Below are 19668 nucleotides of genomic sequence, written 5' to 3' on the forward strand. Positions count from 1 at the left end.
TTACAGTAACAGTGCATATATATAGCACTGATTACTGTAGAAATGTCACTGGTAACCCCAAAAGTGTCACAAATGTCAGTCAAGGGTCCGATCTGTCCGCCCCAATGTCGCAGTACCGCAAAAAAAAAAAAAATCGCAGATCGCCGCCATTACGCGTTTAAAAAAAAAACAACAAAAATGACAAAAATCTTTCCCTTTGTTAGTAAACGCGATAACTTTTGCGCAAACCAATCAAAATACGCTTTTTGCAATTTTTTTTACCAAACATAGGTAGCATAAAACAAATTGGCCGAAAATGTTAAAAAATTTTGATTTTTACATTTTTTTTGGGGGGGAAATTTCATATAAAAAAATGTGAAAAATATTGCTATTTTTGCAAAATTGACGCTATTTTTTTGTTTATAGCGCGTGATCAAAAAATCGCACAGGTGATCAAATACCACCAAAAGAAAGCTCTGTTTGTGGGGAAAAAAAGGACGCCAAATTTGTTTAGGTACAGCGTCGCACGACCGCGCAATTGTCCGTTAAAGTCACGCAGTGCCGAATCGCAAAATACCCCCTGGTCGGAATGGGGGTAAAATCTTCTGGGGCTTAAGTGGTTAATACCATAAATAATCACATACTAGATTTTTTTACTCCAAGGGTATATTAGGAGTTTGGAAATTCTATAGAAATGCTCAAATAATGCATTACAATTAAACTGAACACATTAGATTTTAGTTGACTAAAATTATTTTGACTAAAATGTACTGGAGTTTTTAGTCAACTAAAATGAGACAAACTAAAAACGGCATTTTAGTCAAAAGACTATAAATAAAACTTAATCAAAATTAACTGATTCAAAAGGCTGTTTTTGAGGGGTTTTTTTTTTTGAACATGTGACCAACAGCAGAGGACTAGAAGCTCCTCCTGCTTACGTTTCCCTGCAGACAGGCTGGGAAAGAGTTGGGATTTTTTAGAAATAATTACAGTGCTATCATCCACATACAGGAATAGAAAAAGACAATATTAATTAAACAGTGCGTGTTAAGTACCACTTTAACTTAAAATGGAACTGCAGTCTGCTCACATAATTTGTAATAAAAACATCTTTGCCATTCTGAAGCTTCCCTCCAACCATATTTGCAGATTATTTTATATATACTGTGATTCTGTACTTGCCAAATATGCTACAGAATTCTCTCTCCACTAAGTCTGGCTGCAGCCATTTTAACTGTGGTGTAGCTGAAGCTGTGGCCTGTTCACTTCCTGGATTTACAATATATGTGTGTATATATATATATATATATATATATATATATATATATATATATATATAGATGGATAGATAGATATAGATATGCACACACACACACTACTGCTTGCCTGCATATTTCGCCTCTCTCGATGAATACACCTAATCTCTGCAGTTTCATGTTATCTCAGCCCTCATCCAGGACCCTCCAGCTCTGCAGCTCTCCTTGGCTCTCCTAGGACTCACCCCTCCTCCCTTGCTGGAAAACTCTCACGAGAGTGAGAGAGGGAAAGAGAGAGCTGTGCATGATGTCATTAGCCTAGGCAAGTTACCAGACAAGAAAGAGGAAGTGGGCTGTATAAGGTATTTACTGGCAGAAAAAAAATGTTTTACTATACAAAGTTAAAACAACAAGGGCAGAGGATTTGATAGCTGGAAAGATGAAAAAATGACTGAAGAGCCCTGTGCCGTAAATGGTGGCTTCCGTGCACATGCATGGGAATGACGTCATTGCAGCTCCAGCCGGTCACAGAGCTGGAGTCCACAAACCCAGAAGCAAGATGGGTGAAGATGGGAGCACCTGCAGCTCTGACATCTTGGCACTGGAATGCTTAGTTATAAGGTAAGTTGTAACATAATGTGCTAGTATGAGATGCATAATAGCACATTATGACATTACCTTGCAAGGTACAGGGAAAAAAAATATTTTAGTGGTTTACAACCACTTTAAACTTGTAAAAGCACCTCAATGTTAGCCTATGTGGTCGTGCACATGGAGGCGTAACATTAGAGCAATTTTTCTGCTATAGACCTCATGCCAGGGTGAATAAAAAATAATTTTTTTTTTTTTTTTTTTTTTTTTTTTTTAAATCAAGTGGACACTAAAAAAAAATTTTTTTTATTTTTATTTTAATAAAATGCTTTTGGAGTGAGTGCCGGTTCACATGTGCGGCTGCGGCGATCGCATGTAATATCGGAGCGCACGGCTCCTTCATTACATGCGATCGGGTGTGCGGTGCGAATTCAGCACTTTGTATGGCTAAATTCGCACTGCACCCGCAGTAAACTCGCACATGACCCTTTTTTTGACTTGCATCAGGATCGGATTGCACAGTGGTTCACACTTGTGCGATCCGATCCTGTGCGAAGTCTAAGATCGCACTGCCATATGCGATCAAACTGGGGGTGTCGTTAACATTACATTGACACCCCCAGCGTATCGCATATGGCAGTGTGAACTGCCGGGGGTGCGTTTGCGATGCGGGAACAGGCTGCGAATTCGCAGCCTTCCCGCATCGCATAAGTGTGAACCGAGCCCACAAAACCATCCAAATATACTTTTGATTTAAGATACATTAATATTTTAGTTTATTCAGCATGAAATGGAGCTTGGTTATGTAGCATGAGGCGGTGTATTCTGCAATATTTACATTTTTGATAAACTCATTCAGTGAATCCAAGGCCTGCAAGCTAAGATAACATGCACTGCATTGATGCATTCACACAATTATATAGTAACCATGGGATGAAATAAAGTTCAGGAATATTTATCCAATTGTTTTGTAAATCTATGTATACTACAAACTATGATTGAATCGGTTCTGATATCGCTGTTTTATTAACCTGACAGTTTATTATTCCAAATAGGAAACCTTCATTTTGTTTGCAAAAATTAAATATTCTAACTACCAGCAAGAATAGATTTTGACTGGGTAAGCTCAGAGAAGGGTAGAGGGAACACTATAGAGGTAAAGTCCCTATAGCCTCCCCCCCCCCCCTTTCTTTTTCTCTATTGTACCAGCAAGAATAAGGCGTTACTTTTAAAGAGCACCTGTCATTTCAGATTCATAATGGCAGCGCCTGTTAGCAGGCATCCACTCACCTGCTGCCACCATGTCCCTCAGCTTGTTGTGTCACTGCCGCATCACCAGCCATCCCATTAAAGTGAATTGGACTGTCGGTGAGTCAACAGTAGGTCAGAGGAGTCGCTGCGGGACAGAGATGACAGTTGCTCTTTAAGAATGATTATTTAAATCGAGTTGATTTAAATCAAATCCACCCTGGTTGTGCATAAGAAGAAAAATGTTGAGAAGAAGCAGCAAAATACAACCACGGTATAACTGCAAACAAATATGGCTGTCTGTTTGCCAATAAAATAAATCTCAAACTATTGAAAAAAAAAAAAAAAAAAAAAGGTTGCTAAAACACTGATAGATATACGGTAGATAAGCTTATTTCTATCAATGTTAATGATTTTACACATAGATCTAAAAATACAGAACTTGTCAGACTTAACTTTCCCTTTAACATTTACTAGTTCTGTAATAATGAGATAGAATTAGGTACAGAAGATAAGAGATACCTGGACTGCATATCAGCGTGATGTTGGTTTGAATTCGCTTTTTCTCCGCACACTCTGAACCCTCCGTGTACTCAAGTACAATGTGATCGCCAACCAACCTTGGAGGGGACAAAAACTTCCCTAAATTTTTCTGTTTGCCGGAATCTGAAAGAAAATAATAAGAAATAAAAGTAGAATACCCCCCAAAAAATAAAAACATAGCTGGCATATAGTATTCCAATCCCCAATTCTTACCCACTGCACAAATGGCAGCATCCTCGTCACAGCCCGCAGCACCTCCTCTCTGTAGGATCTCATGGCACACATTAATATAGAAACGACTCTTGTCATCAGGGATTGTGTTCAAAGCCTCCCAATTCTGAGCTGTGCTGGACTCTGAAAGTTCGCAAATTAAAGGAAACGTAGTGTGTTATCTGCAGTGTAAACATTCTAATTATATCAGTGTTAGTCCTGTAAAAACAACAGCAAGGTGAATGACATTGTACATGCCTGTTTGTTATCAAAGTATTACTAAACCCAGGAGCCTGTATTCACTATATCTGGTCTCCCACAGTACACAGAACATGGAAATGCAATTCTTTTATTAAACAAACTGCTAAATATCTTTTCTCATCAGCAGTATACAGCAGTCTTGTGACTTTTATCAGTGTCTGGTTAAAGCTTGTAGGAGGAGTTTGTATTCTGCTCCAACTGTCCTATCAGGCTGCAGGACCCCTGACCCTCTGTCTGGACAGTGTGCATTGGCCCTGTGTTGATCACACGCACTCTCCCAAAAAAAAAAAAATGCTCTCGCAATACACACCAAACTGAGCATATGCAGCTTGTCCTCTAGCCTCTGCTCTATCAGCAGATGGTTTGGGGACTGTGGAAGAAGGGGAGGACCAGAGAAAACCGGATCAAACAGCCTTTTTTACACAATGCAGAGGATTAACCTCTTAGGATCCACAGTGAATATAACAAGCATGCTTTACTGCATATACAGACTTTACGGTTGTGAACACTTTAAAGTGTCACTAACCCACATTATAAAAATTATTTTCAATAAATGGTGTATTACATGCTGTTAATACTCAGTCACTATGGGATTCGTTTTCTGTATTCTGCACAACAAAAACTGGTTGATCCTGCTACTATCTTCCCCTTCTGTCCAGGTTCCCAATTCAGCTAGGGATTTTGCAGCTGTGGTGTTAACTCTGCACATGCTCAGTTTTCAGTGAGTTTCTATTCTGAGCATTTCCTCCCCATTACATCTGAGCAGCCCATGCGACTATAGAGTCAAACATGTGGGCATATACGCATCGGTAAAGGAGAGCCCACTCCCTCCCTCCCTCCTCTATGCCCACTAACCAGCTAAACACAATGGGGGTGGGATATTACATGTAGATTAACCACTTCAGCTCTGGAAGGTTTTACCCTTTTCCTGAGCAGGCCATTTTTTGCAATACGGCACTGCGTTAGTTTATCTGACAAGTACATGGTCGTGCAACGCTATACTCAAAAAAAAAAATTCATGTTCTTTTTTCTCACAAATAGAGCTTTCTTTGGGTGGTATTTGATCACCTCTGCATTTTTTTTTTTTTTTTTTTGCACTAAACAAAAAAAAAAGGCCAACGATTTTGAAAAAAATATATATATATTTTTTATTTCTGCTATAAAACCTATCCCATACAAAAATGTAAAAAAAAAAAAACGGAATTTTTGTAAAATCTTACCTGTAAAATTCCTTTCTCTGAGTCCTCCGACAGTCGCCGCCTCTTCATATTCGTCACATATGGGGGTATTAGACTTTGCTCCGAAGGAGTAGCTAGGCAACAGAATATGTTAACAATAAAGCTTTAACATATCCCACCCTCAAGGGGTGGTCCCCTCAGTCAATACCCTCCTACTTCCTGTAACCATATCTCAGTTTTAGTGGAATAGCAGTAGAGTATACATTCAAACCCCAAAAGAGGGGCGGGGGCGGCGACTGTCGGAGGACTCAGAGAAAGGAATTTTACAGGTAAGATTTTACAAAAATTCCGTTTTCTCTTACGTCCTCCGACAGTCGCCGCCTCTTCATATTCGTCACATATGGGGACGTCCCAAAGCAGTGCAAACATGAGGGGTGGGAAACGCATCCGCGCCGAAAGGCAACGCAGTCTCCACATCAAAGAAAGGAACCTTACCAAAGGAAGGAAACCAGCTGGGCAACAGCTAAAATAAGTGCTCAACAGGAGCAACAACCCAGGAAAAGACAAAAAACCAGGGGATACAAAACTTATCCCAACAGCCAGGAGTCCCCAACAAGGGACCCTAGGGAACAGCCGCACTAAGAACCTTGCGGCCAAAGGAAGCATCCGCCGATGCTTGAACATCTACTTTGTAGAATTTTGTGAAAGTGTGCACGGTCGACCAAGTCGCCGCCTTACACACCTGGGCTACAGAAGCCCCATGACGACAGGCCCAAGACGTACTCAGAGATCTAGTAGAGTGCGCCTTTACAGGCACAGGGGGAACCTTCCCCTGCAAGGCATAAGCCTGTTCAATGGTCTGCCTGATCCATTTGGCAATGGTAGAGGCGGAAGCCGCCATGCCCTTCCGAGGACCCTCTGGAAGAACAAACAAGGAGTCCGTCTTTCGAAAAGACTCAGTCGATTTAAGGTAAACCCTAATCGCTCGAACAACATCCAGAGAATGCAATCTCACCTCCTTAGGATGTTTAGGCTTCGTGCACAACGAAGGCAAAACAATATCCTCGTTAAGATGGAATTCCGAAACTCGTTTCGGCAGAAAAGAAGGATTAGGTCGCAAGACCACCTTATCCAAATGAACAACCAGGTACGGAGACTTGCAGGACAAAGCCGCCAGTTCCGACACTCTGCGAGCCGAAGTGATCGCCACCAAAAAGGCGACCTTTTTGGACAACATAGACAACGAGATCTCCCTGATCTGTTCAAAAGGAGCACGTTGTAACACAGACAGGACTAGATTCAAGTCCCAAGGGGGCAAGGGATCCCTCCTAGGAGGAACCAGATGCCGCACACCCTGAATAAAAGTGCCAACCAAGGAGTTGGAAGCTACGGGACGTTGAAACAGAACGGCCAGCGCAGACACCTGACCCTTTATCGTAGCCAGCGCCAAACGCTGATCGACACCCGTCTGAAGGAAAGACAGCACACGGGAAACCGAGTACGTGCGGGGTGAAAACCCCCTGGACTCACACCAGGCAAAATAGGCCTTCCAAGTACGGTAATAAACCTTTCCCGAGGAAGACTTCCTCGCGTTGATCAAGGTATGAACAACCTCTGGAGAGAGACCCTTCTCCTTCAGGACCTCGGTCTCAACAGCCAGGCCGTCAAAGCCAGCGACTGTAAAGCAGGATGGTAAATCGGTCCTTGAGACAGTAGATCGTCCCGAAGAGGCAGACGCCAGGGGGCGTCGACCGCCAGATTCACGAGGTCTGCGTACCAGGACCGGCGAGGCCAGTCCGGTGCCACAAGAATCACCGTGCTGCGTTCCGAGTGTAACCTGCGAAGGAACCGGGACAGCAACTGAATCGGTGGAAACGCGTACATCAGCCTGTACTGATGCCACGGGGCCACTAACGCGTCCGACGCGTCCGCCCGAGGGTCGCGCGTCCTTGCCACGAACCTCTTCACCTTGTAGTTGAGGCGAGACGCGAACAGGTCCACATCTGGAAGACCCCACTTCGCGCACAACATCTGGAAGACAGCCGGGTGGAGAGACCATTCCCCCTGATCCAGGGTCTGGCGACTCAGATAGTCCGCCTGCCAGTTCTCCACTCCCGGAATGTGAACCGCCGTTATCGCCGGGACATGAGTCTCGGCCCAAGACAGAATGTCGGCCACTTCTCGAGCCGCTCGGGCACTCCTGGTGCCCCCTTGGTGGTTTATGTAGGCCACCGCCGTGGCATTGTCCGTCTGCACCCGAACCGGGCAGCCCTGCAGCCGGTCCGTCCAGCGATGAAGACAGAGCCTTATCGCACGCAATTCCAGAATGTTGATCGGGAGGGAAGACTCCCCCTCCGACCAGGTCCCCTGGGCGGACAGAACGCCCAGAACACCACCCCAGCCCGACAGGCTGGCATCCGTGGTGATTATCGTCCACGAGATCGGACGAAACGACTTGCCCCCGGACACCAACGGGGACTGGAGCCACCACAGGAGGTTTTCCCTGGTGCGATGACTCAACGAGATCTGAAGATCCAGAGATTGAGGTCGCCCGTCCCACTTGGACAAGATCTCCGCCTGGAGACCCCGCGTGTGAAACTGCGCGAAAGGAATCGCCTCGAAAGCCGAGACCATCAATCCCAGACATCTCATACACGTCCGCAGAGACGAGTTCGGAACGTCCCTGAGGGACCTGACTTCCTCCTGAAGAGTCCTGAGTTTGTCTTCCGGCAGGAAGACCTTCGCCTGCACCGAGTCCAGTATCATTCCCAGATAGGGAAGACGAACCGACGGACTCAGAGTCGACTTTGGAACATTTATCGTCCAACCGAACTCCTGCAGAGTTTGCATCGTGACAGACAGGTCCTTCTCCAGACCCTGACTGGTCGCAGACCGAATCAGAATGTCGTCCAGATACCCCAGGACAGAAATGCCCTGGGCTCTCAATAATGCCAGAACCGGTGCAAGCACCTTGGTGAAGACCCGCGGAGCCGAGGCGAGCCCAAAGGGCAACGCCACGAACTGGTAGTGATCCTCCGCAATGGCAAATCGAAGGTATCTCTGATGACCCTCGAATATGGGGATGTGAAGATACGCATCCTTCAAATCGATGGAGGCCATGAATTCCCCCGGAACCAGGGCAGCCACCACCGAGCGCAGGGATTCCATGCGGAACTTGCGAACCCGCACAGAGCGGTTCAGAGCTTTCAAGTCCAGAATTGGACGAACCTTGCCCTCCTTTCTGGGCACAGTGAACAGATTGGAATAAAACCCCCGAAATCTGTCCCGATGAGGCACCGGAACCACCACTCCCTGAGCCCTCAGGTCCCGCACCGCCAGGTGCAGATCCCGCAGGCGCTCTGGAGACAGTTGTAGATTTGAGGGAAAAAATCTGCTCTCTGGCCGAGAGAGAAACTCGATCTTGTAACCAGATCGAACGATTTCCAGAACCCATCTGTCCCGCACACGGGCCAACCAGGGCTGAAGAAAACCGAGCAAGCGTCCCCCCACCCCAAAACTGGGTGAGGGCGCCCCTTCAGGCCGAACTGTTATGGGCCGCAGGTCCGGATTGGCCGGACTTCTGTTTTCCAGACCAGGGCTTCTTCTGAGAGCCCTGGCCCTTGAACGGTTTGCCCTTGAAGTGCGGCCGAAAGGCACGAAAGGACCCCTGAGGGGGCCGAAAATTAGCATGCTTCTTCCCAGAAGCCCCCTTAGCCTTGGGGAAATGGGGCAAGAGAGTGCTCTTACCCCCAGTAATCCCCTTAATCAACACATCCAGGGACTCCCCAAAAAGGCGAGACCCATCATAAGGCAGATTGGCTAAGGTTTTACGTGAAGATTGGTCCACCGACCAACATTTCAACCAAACCAGGCGGCGAGACAACACCGCCACGCTGTGCACACGCGCGGCCAACGGAATCAGGTCCAGGTCCGCATCACACAGATACATGACACCCTGGTGGATCTGATCCACCATATCCAGGGTCGCCGCTGAGGCCGAATCGGCCACTAGGACGCGCCTAAGCATCTGCGTCCAACTTGCGATCGCCTGGGCCGCCATGAGAGAAGCAAACAGAGCCTTAAGCATAGAACCCGTAACAGAATAAGTATGACGGGCAAGAGACTCCAGTCTCCTATCCGTGGCATCACGGAAAATAGGGGATCCCTCTGCAGGGATCGCAGTGGCTTTGTTCAAAACCGCAATAGCATGATCTACTGGCGGAGGCACACACCACCGTTCATCAGTGGCAGGCGAGAAAGGATAACGCAGCTTAAATTTACTTGGTACCGCAAAAGGCTTGCGCAAATCGCGCCATTGGTCCTTAACAGCGCGCTGAAAATCAGCATTGCAGGGAAAGACCTGCGGCGTCCTGCGTTTTCTCTGCGTCCCATAAGCCGCCAAGGCAGCTGGGGGACACACCTCGTCCTGCAAACGCAGCGTCTGCTTAATGGAAGCAATCAACTCATCCATGATTGCAAGCTCTTCAGGCGAGCCAGGGGGAGAATTATCAACCCCCTCAACTTCAGCCTCTACCTCAGACCCCACTAGATCCAGAGAGGAGCGGGACCCCGATAGGGGGGTCCCCGCCAGAACAGCCCCATCACCTTCACCCTCAGAATCAGAGGACAGAGCAACTCTGGGCCGTTTAGTAGATTGAGCAGCCACCAGCATTTGCACCTGTGCAGCAAGGCCAGCCACAATAGTGGCCAAATCCCCCCCTGGGGGGGAAACAGCGGTCCCCTGGCTTTCCACCAAGACTGTGGGAAATTTGCCCTCCTGAGAATCCATTGCCCCTGTATGCCAGACAACCAAGGGTTAACTGCCCCCTTACAGCAAGCGCGGCAAGCGCAGCCCACCGCACCACACTCAGGCACAATGAGACCCCCACAGGGAATATACAGACTGAATACAGGCAATGGAACACAGGAATAGAAGGATAAAACCTGAGGAGACACCGCTGTTGCTGCTGCCTCGATCGGTGCTTCCAGGAGAGAGGAAGTGATGCTGCCAGGGCGCTCTATGTAAGCCTATGGAGGCTACAAGAAAATGGCCGCCGTGCATGTAAACCATGCGGCCGGAGCGGGCGCCGGTAAAATGGCGCCGTTTGGCGCCGAAATCGCCGCTCCACAGTGCATAAAATCACACACAATATCATCCCATAGTATGGATACATGTTAGATCGCCGCAGCGATCGCTGTATATGCCCCAACATGCCATTAAAAACATGCCCCACAGCACACAGCTCCTCACACTGCCCAGCCTGACATACTCAGTGTCATACAGCTCCCCCCCCCCCTTGCAGCCCACAGCATGCAGCCGAGAGATAGGGAGACAAGCAGTGTGATTAAAGGCAGGTTACACAGTCCCAGACTGAGACCCCCCCAGACAGACAGGTCCCCACATAGATACACTTACCTCACATGGCGTGGGGAACCCGCACAGGCGAACAAGCCGCTGCACATGAGACAGGGAGAGTCGCTACTCAAGACGCACACAATGGCGGTTCAGAAACCGCACAGCGTCCGGTGAGGTAGCCACCTCACCAATCATCCCTGCACCGAACAGGGATGGGTCGTTCACCGTGCCAGGAGCGTTACCTGGCTGAACGCTCGATGGCAGACTGGGAAGCCACTGACCCACGACCTGCGACCAGGGGGATCAGCCCGAGACCCAGTCCGCATGATCCTCTTCGTCCGAAGAACTAACTAATGCTGACAAAAATAACAGCTAAGTAAAGGTAGAGAGAAAACTCAAACAAAATATCAAAAAGAAGAAAGAGTCTGGGACAAAAAGTCCCAGCACAGAGAGAGCCAGCCACTCCTGACAAGCTAGACATTAAAACTGAGATATGGTTACAGGAAGTAGGAGGGTATTGACTGAGGGGACCACCCCTTGAGGGTGGGATATGTTAAAGCTTTATTGTTAACATATTCTGTTGCCTAGCTACTCCTTCGGAGCAAAGTCTAATACCCCCATATGTGACGAATATGAAGAGGCGGCGACTGTCGGAGGACGTAAGAGAAAAACTAATTTCTTTACCAATTTAGGCCAATATGTATGTTGGTTTGTGCAGAAGTTATAGCGTCTACAAACTATTTGATAGATTTATGGACTTTATTTTTTATATTTTTTTTTTTTACTAGTAATGGCAGCAATCAGCGATTTTCAGCAGGACTGCGATATCGCGGCGGCCAAATCTGACACCAAGTGTCACTTTCTGGGGACAAGTGACGCCGTTCTGCCTCTCTCTGAACGATTGCCAGGTGCCTGGTGAACATCGGGTCCGCCGAACCTGTTGATTGGCTCTCGCTGTGTCCAAACAGGAAGAAGAAATCACGCACAGTTACGTGATTTTGCGCTTAAGGGCCGCCCTGTCACAGTATATGTACGTTGGGCGGTCCCTTTTTTTTTTTTTTAAATGGACACGGATGCACTTTTGGAGGGTCCGTTCCGTATGTCCGCATATCATCCCATCCGTTTGCGGATCAAAAACGGACAGAATGTATGTCTATGGGATTGCGGATATCGGCGGATGACACCGCTGACATCCGTTTTTGCGCCTGTTCCGTTTTTTTAAACGGAAAAAAATAGGGTTCTCTTCCGTCTCAAAAACGGGAACTGAACGGAATGGACGCAAAACGGATGTCAGCGAATGGTCATCCGCTGACATTCTCAATCCCATAGACATACATTATGTCAGTTTTTCATCCGCAAATGGATGGGATGAAAAACAGACATACGGACCTCCCATGTGAAAGGACCCTTATACTTACCTGTGCCCCCTCTCTGTCCAGCGATGTCCATCGGCCGTCTGGGACTCTCCCTCCTGACATTTTTTTTTTTTTTTGCTTTCAACTGTACATGAGAGATCTGAGGTCTTTTTGACCCCAGATCTTTCATTAAAGAGGACCTGTCATGCGTATTTCTATTACAAGGGATGTTTACATTCCCCGTCCCTCAGAGCTCATGTGCAAAAGCGAACGCATACGCAAGTCACGCCCACATGTGTAAACTTTGCTCAAACCACACATTTAAGGTATCGCCATGATCGATCGAGCGAGAGCGCAATAATTCTAGTACAGGACCTTCTCTGTAACTCTAAATAGGTAACCTGTAAAAATTTTAGAAGCAACACCTAGGGAGATTTTTAAGTACCGTAGTTTGTCGCCATTCCATTAGCGTGCGCAATTTTAAAGCATGCTCCTACCGAGTGGCCTCATGGCAAGCAGCTTGCTTTGGGGGCACCTGAGCAGACTTGCTTCTGAGCCGCTGTTCTACGTGCACATTCACACATGGAGCGTGGCTCGGCCCCAACCCCGCTCTCTCTTTGGCTCACTGGCTGTGACTGACAGCAGCGGTGGCCAATGGCTCCCAGGTTCCTGTGCACTTCGCTGGAGGAAGATTGGGCTCAGGTGAAATTAAAGGGGGGGGGGGGCTGCTGAACACAGAAGATTTTTTACCTTCATGAATAAAAGGTAAAAAACCTTGAGCCTTTACAATAGTGGTTCTCAACTCCTGCCCTCAGGATCCACTAACAGGCCAGATTTTAACTATTACCTTCGGGAGATGCAGACTAGAATACTGCAATCGCTGAGCAGCAAATGATCTCAGCTGTAATCTATTTCAGTTATCTTGCAAACCTGGCCTGTTAATGGGTCCTGAAGACAGGAGTTGAGAACCACTTTAAGATAATAAAAAAAAAATGCAGACTTTAGCAGCACTTTCATTTATTTATTTATTTTTTACAAGCATATACAGCACTTTTATTGGGAACTACAACCATGGCCAATATTTTTGAGAATGACACAGATAATTTTCACAAAGCCTGCAGCCTCAGTTTTTTATGAGTGGCAATTGTCATATACTCCAGAATGTTATGAAGAATTATCAGATTAATTGCAATTAATTGCAAAGTCCTATTTTGCCATGAAAATGAACTTAATCCCATAAAAAAAAAAAACATTTCCACATGTCCACTGCATTTGTAAAGGCTTCAGGGCACCCAGGAACGTCCAGGAAGTGCCAGGACCGTCTCCTACAGTTGTTTCAGCTGCAGGATCGGGGCACCACCAGTGCAAAGCTTGCTCAGGAATGGCAGCAGGCAGGTGTGAGTGCATCTGCATGCAATGTGAGGCCAAGACTTTTGGAGGATGGCCTGGTGTCAAGGAGGGCAGCAAAGAAGCCACTTCTCTCCAGAAAAAACATCAGGGACAGACTGATATTCTGCAAACAGTACAGAGATTGGACTGAGGACTGGGGTAAAGTATTTTTCCCTGATGAATCGCCTTTCTGATTGTTTGAGGTAGCCAGAAAAAAAACTTGTCTGGAGAAGAAGTCCTGTGTCATGCCAACAGTAAAGCATCCTGAGACTATTCATGTGTGGGGTTGTGTCTCAGCCAAGGGAGTGGGCTCACTCACAATTTTGCTTAACACAGCTATGAATAAAGAATGCTACAAAAACATCCTCCGAAAGCAACTTCTCCCAACCATCCAAGAACAAATTGGTGAGGAACAATGACTTTTCCAGCCTGATAGAGAACCTTGCCATGAGGAAAAAGTAATAACTAAGTGACTTGGGGAACAAAACATGACATTTTCGGTCCATGACTAGGAAACTCCCAAGACCTTAATCCCATAGAGAACTTGTGGTCATTCCTCAAGAGGCAGGTGAAAAAAAAAAACCCCCAAGCCGTGATTATGCAAGAATGGGCTGCCATCAAATCAGAATGTGGCCCAGAAGTTGACTGACAGCATGCCAGGGTGAACTGCAGAGGTATTAATAAAGAACAATAAAAGCCTTTGACACCTAAGAAATCCTTGCAATTCTACTTCATTATAGTATAGCAACATCTGACAAAAAAAAAAATCTAGAAACACTAAAGCAGCAAAGTTTGAAAGTTTGTGAAAATAATATTTGTGTCATTCTCAAAATTTTTGGCCACACGTGCACACATTCCAAATGAATTTCTCACTGGTAAAGCTTGTTACAATCTCCTCAGCTTCGCTTGCAGATTAAGAGCAATTGCAGCATTGGATACAGTTATCCTGACAAGCAGCTCTGATATGTACACTAATGTCGTTACCACCCCCTGTGTGCTTCAAGGTAGAGTACTCAACAGGGAGCCGCTTTAAAAAAGGGATTATGTAACATTTGACCAGTTTCGACAACAGACTTATGCAAGTGGAGAAATATGTGCAAAGTGCTCTGTGGATCAGCACTGTTATACAAGAACAAAGAAACCTGCATAGATGTCTTTGCTTTTCAAAATGACATTCTCGCCACCCACATTTACATTTAATTCTCTACAGTGTACAAGTTGTTTTATTTCATTTAGCTATTCAGTGACCATTTTTTATCACCATATACTGAATAAAATATATTTTAAAATATATATATTTTTTTTAATGTTTAAAAAAGATTCAGTCAAACCAAATACCCATAAACAAGACAATGTTCATTGCAAAGTTATTGTCAACCAAAATTTCAACTTTCCTCGTTTCAGTAAAGAATATTCAAAAATTCTGTAGTTTTTGAGTTTTTGCAATGCAACATCTGGCTTACAATAGAACTACAGGCACACATGAGTATAGTGATAGTGGAAGGGATGTCAGCTTAGGGGGCGAACCTTCTATACATCTCCTCGAGCAAGCAGCCGTGACAGGGACAATGATCGTGCAGATTTGGATTTGACATATTACAGATATGTACTTTTAGAATGCGAGTGGTTATAACCTTTTTTTTTAATAAACAGTATGCTCATTGCTGCACTTTGGTGAGGAAATTCTATTAGGACTAGTGTGGACATTTTTCAGGATGTGTTTTATTTAGCTTCTCATTTTGGCTCGTCTTGTCAGTTTGCTTGCAATACGCTCATTAGAGCGTGTACGGGCGAACCGGCATTCAGAAAAGACTACTGGCAGTGACGAACACTCCATGCATGCGTCTGCTTGCCAGTAAAGATCTATGTGTATTGCAGTGCGGAGTTCAAGAATCAAGCAGCAAGGATATAACCACCAGCAAGGGCCCCTGTATAATGTTCAGATTTGTTCGCTCTGTGAAGTCAATATCATTTTAATATCTATCTGCTTTTATAAAGGGATACATGCTTATGTCTTTCTACTGTGCCTGATCACCATAGTGGAAACAGCATGGCTCTTTCCCTGCAGATAGCCTCATGTCTATGGGAACAGTAGTATACTCCTATTAGGCATTGTACTCTGAGCCTTGCTGAGTGGGATTAACGCCAGTAGTAGTGGCGGGAATGCATGCACGAGTTTGATCAGAGCAGCGTTCACGGTTCTACACGCTGGTTTAATTGTGTAGTGTTAGGCGCAAATTCATTTTTAATTACATGGGCAGATTTTAACACACCAACGGCAGGAAGCCGTGCACGCTGTTCTGCTTGTTCACGATCGTGTACTCCCCCCCCCCCTCACTATTGTATATTCGAATGTATACAGGTGTGTCATTGGCTGATTCTATGTAACTTATGTCATGTGACTGTACATTTGGAACTGATGTTGTATAGCCATTACTTCCTGCTGTTATCTCTGTGTTGTCCCATAAATAAAACGCAGCTCAATACTTTAGGCAGGACATTCTATTGATTATCCAATGTGCTAACAGCCTGTGTATCTGTATTACTGGGTACTGCTGAGTGCGCTCCATTACCATATACAAAAGTGCTAAGAACTGTGCTTCTTAGCACAATGGAATTAATTGCGCTTGGCGTATATTAATATCCAAAAGTGCACTTATTAGCCCAAAGGAGTTACTTGTGCATCAAGCGTACATTAAGATCCAAGACAACTTAGATGGGGTTTCCCTGTCTTTCTTCACTGGGTTCACCCAGGAGTGGTGGGGGGGAACCGCATGCAATTCGGACAGGAATTGTACCGCATTCATAGTTACATAGTAGTTGAGGTTGAAGACTATAGTTCATCCAGTTCAACCTGTGTAGGTGTGTATGGCCGTAATTATTTTTTATACCCCTGAATGTTCTGATCCTTGAGATGTACGTCCAAGAGTCTTTTGAAAGTAGCCATACTTCCCGCAGTAACTACCTTTTGTGGCAGAGAATTCCACAGTCTTGTAGCCCTAACAGTAAAGAACCCCCCGCGTTGCCAGAGGTTAAAACACTTCTCCTCTAATCACATTGTATGGCCTCGTGTCCTCATGCAATCCTTGCGACTAAAACATTTTTTTTTTTCTTCATTCCTGTTTAAATTGTACGTGATTCTTTGCAGTGTGATTTGAGCCCACTATTTTTGTATGGGCTCAAATCGCACAGCAAAGGTATCAGTTCTTGGTATCGGTGAGTACTTGACCAAATATATCCGTACTCCTACTCTATGGTTAAAAAACAATATACATGCAACCTTAGTAATAACCTGTCCGATTTTTTTTTGACCATCTGTGTCCCATTGGAGACATTCTCCCTTACTTCCTGTCCTATAGCTATAGCAGGAAGCGAGAGGAAATCCCTGCAAATTAAGAGAATTTCTTGGGGACCCCCAGGTCTCCATAACTAGTGTTCCCATTGGAAGATTTCCCCTCTATTACTTTTCTGGGGACAGCCCAAAATCTAGGATTTTCTTTGACTTTCACTTTCGGTGAAGATGGTAAACGGGACAAAAAGAGAGGGAGAATCTCCCAACGGGCACAGACAGCAATGAAAACTTGATAAGTGTTTTAATCCAAATCCACTCTATCCAACACTTTTTTTTAAGCTTTTAATTATTCTTTAAACCAGGGGTAGACAACCTTTGGCACTCCAACTATGATGAAACTACAAATTCTATCATGCCTCTGCGAGTCAAGCCAGTGGCTCTCAGAGTCTTGCAATGCCTCACAGAACCTGCTACAGTTGGAGCGCCAAGGTTGCTTACCTGTGGTATAGAGTGACTCGCAGTAGTGAAAATGACACACACACTCCCAAGTCTTGCTACTACCTAGAGGTAACATTTGGAGTGCAAACCATTTTCATTACCAAGAACTGGCTTGAAATGTCTATTTCATGCAACGGTCTCCTGCCCTGACTCAATGGCAAATTTTCTGCAGGAGCAGCTAGCGAAATAATGCTACTTTTAAACTACATATAAAACATGAATATCAAGGCCTTCCTCCCAGTTGGGTTTCCCTTCCTCTTTCCTACACTACCCTCCTCAACCCAATCTGGTAAAGTGTAAATTTTTTTTATCTATATACTTGTTTCCAGCCAGTCACTGGAAAGTATTAAAAAGGACATCACTTTTAGCAATGTCCGTTAAAGCTTCTCAATTCAACCCTTGTAGTAAACATTATCTACAGATGCACTCTAGGCATCTTCACTGTGCTGCCCTGCCTGGTCCCACCCAACCTTTTAAGAAGAGTCTTAGCCAAATGGGTATGTGTTCTGTGGCCTCATTCATATTTATGGCTGGCTCCTACTTATAGTAGTGCCATGCAATGGAATATGGCTTCAGCCATAGGAATAAATACAGCAAGTGGCATGAGTGACCATAAAGTTCTGGACATGGCAGGGACTTTTCTTAAAGCACAAGTAAAGGCTCCATACTTGCCTGTCCAACGGTACTAAGCCAGAATCATCTTCTGGCCTCTTCATTGGACACCAGGGGGATGACGTCACACCTGCACATGTGCAGGAGGCCTTCACTCTGGCAATCAGAGACCGGCCCAGCACTGTATACTGTTTTCAGTGCCAGAGGAGATAACGAACAGCAGAAGAGAGATCTCATATCTCTTCTGCAATAAAAGCCTGCCTGCTCGCAATTTATTTTTCTTATAGGGGGGCTTCACTCCCAAATGTACAACTAAATAAAGCCTTACTGTGTATGTCATATTGTCCTTTAAAGCTAAAGAAACTTGAGAGGTTCCCAAAATTTCTAGAAGAAAAGGTCAGCAATGGCAGCCTATAGTATGTGTGTATCTTATGGCAGATTTACTTTAAAGATGCTAAGGAGAGTTGATACTTACCAGGAGTGCGAATTAAATCAAACAGGTTATAGTGCTTTTTCTTGCTTTCAACATGACACAGGTCCTCTTTCTTCTTAGGACAAGCGTATTTGGTCTCCCAAGAAAAGAAATACGTGCAATCAGCTTCAGCATCAAATTCTGGCACTCCTTTCCCATCATTCTCTAAAAACAAAAATTGAACAATTCGTTAATATACATGTTGCATTATAATTTTAAACAAGGGAGGATGAAAAGAAACAGAAACAAGGAAATGATTCATGTTTGATACAGGGAGATTGTTGGCCTTACTAAACAGACACAGAAAAATGTACCAAGGTATTGATAAAATTGGATTTTTTGTAAGAACTTACCGTAAAATCCTTTTCTCTTAAGCTCATTGACAGACGTAGTCCTCTTTGATTAATATCAGTAGGGTTATACTGCCCCCTACAGGAGTAGGACACTAGGCAGGAAAAACGCTCTGGCCACACCTTAGGGGCAGTCCCAGAGGGTATATCCTCTCTCTCCCTGCTACAGGATGTTAGTTATGTCACAAAGCAGTGTCAGAGAATTTAACCCAACTCAACTCATAAACAGAGGGGCGGGTACTGCGTCTGTCAATGAGCTTAAGAGAAAAGGATTTTACGGTAAGTTCTTACAAAAAATCCAATTTTCGCTCATTGACAGACGCAGTCCTCTTTGATTAATATCAGTAGGGACGTCCCAAAGCAGTGCCACAAATGAGGGGTGGGATAACGGAAATCAAAATCCAATCCAGAAGGCCCAACCGGTGCCAACTAGAAGTCTTAAAGGCTCATCAAACAAAAGGATGAGACTCAACAGAAAACCCAACAGAAAAAAACCCTCGAGGTAGACCACCGGTCTCCTCAAACAGCGGCCTGCAGAACCTTGCGGCCAAAAGAGGCATCCGCCGATGCCAGCACATCAACTTTATAAAATTTTGTAAAGGTATGAACCGACGACCAGGTAGCCGCCTTGCAAACCTGAACCACTGACGCCTGATGGCGGAAGGCCCAGGAAGCACTAAGCGCCTGAGTGGAGTGCGCCTTAACAGGGAACGGAGGAATCCGACCCTTAATAGAATAAGCCTGTACCACCGTCTGTCTGATCCATCTAGGGAAAGTCGCAGCAGACGCAGGCAACCCCTTTCTAGGGCCATCCGTGATCACAAAAAGTGAATCCGTCTTACGGAAAGATTCCGTAGTAGTCAAGTACACCCTGATCGCCCGAACTACATCCAAGGAGTGTAACGCAAATTCCAGAGTATGACTGGGCTTAGGACATAGGGAAGGTAACACAATATCTTCATTTAGTTGGAAATCTGAAACCACCTTAGGAAGGAAGGATGGATTCGGACGAAGAACCACCTTATCCCTATGAACCACCAGATATGGGGAACGACAGGACAATGCGGCCAGTTCTGAC

General features: G+C 45.3%; 1 protein-coding gene across 1 annotated transcript in view; it reads right to left on the bottom strand.

Moving 5' to 3' along the window:
• Positions 1-19668, bottom strand: part of IGF2R (insulin like growth factor 2 receptor) — a 294611-nt gene that overhangs the window by 166066 nt on the left and 108877 nt on the right. The window contains exons 11-13 of the mRNA XM_082249744.1: positions 18244-18405; positions 3831-3971; positions 3597-3740 (exon numbers count right to left, since the gene is read on the bottom strand). Coding sequence (XP_082105870.1) covers positions 3597-3740; positions 3831-3971; positions 18244-18405 — 447 coding nt within the window. The remainder of the gene's footprint in view (positions 1-3596; positions 3741-3830; positions 3972-18243; positions 18406-19668) is intronic.

The sequence above is a fragment of the Pelophylax lessonae genome, assembly GCF_965119305.1.
Source record: "Pelophylax lessonae genome assembly, chromosome: 3".
Classification (NCBI taxonomy): domain Eukaryota; kingdom Metazoa; phylum Chordata; class Amphibia; order Anura; family Ranidae; genus Pelophylax; species Pelophylax lessonae.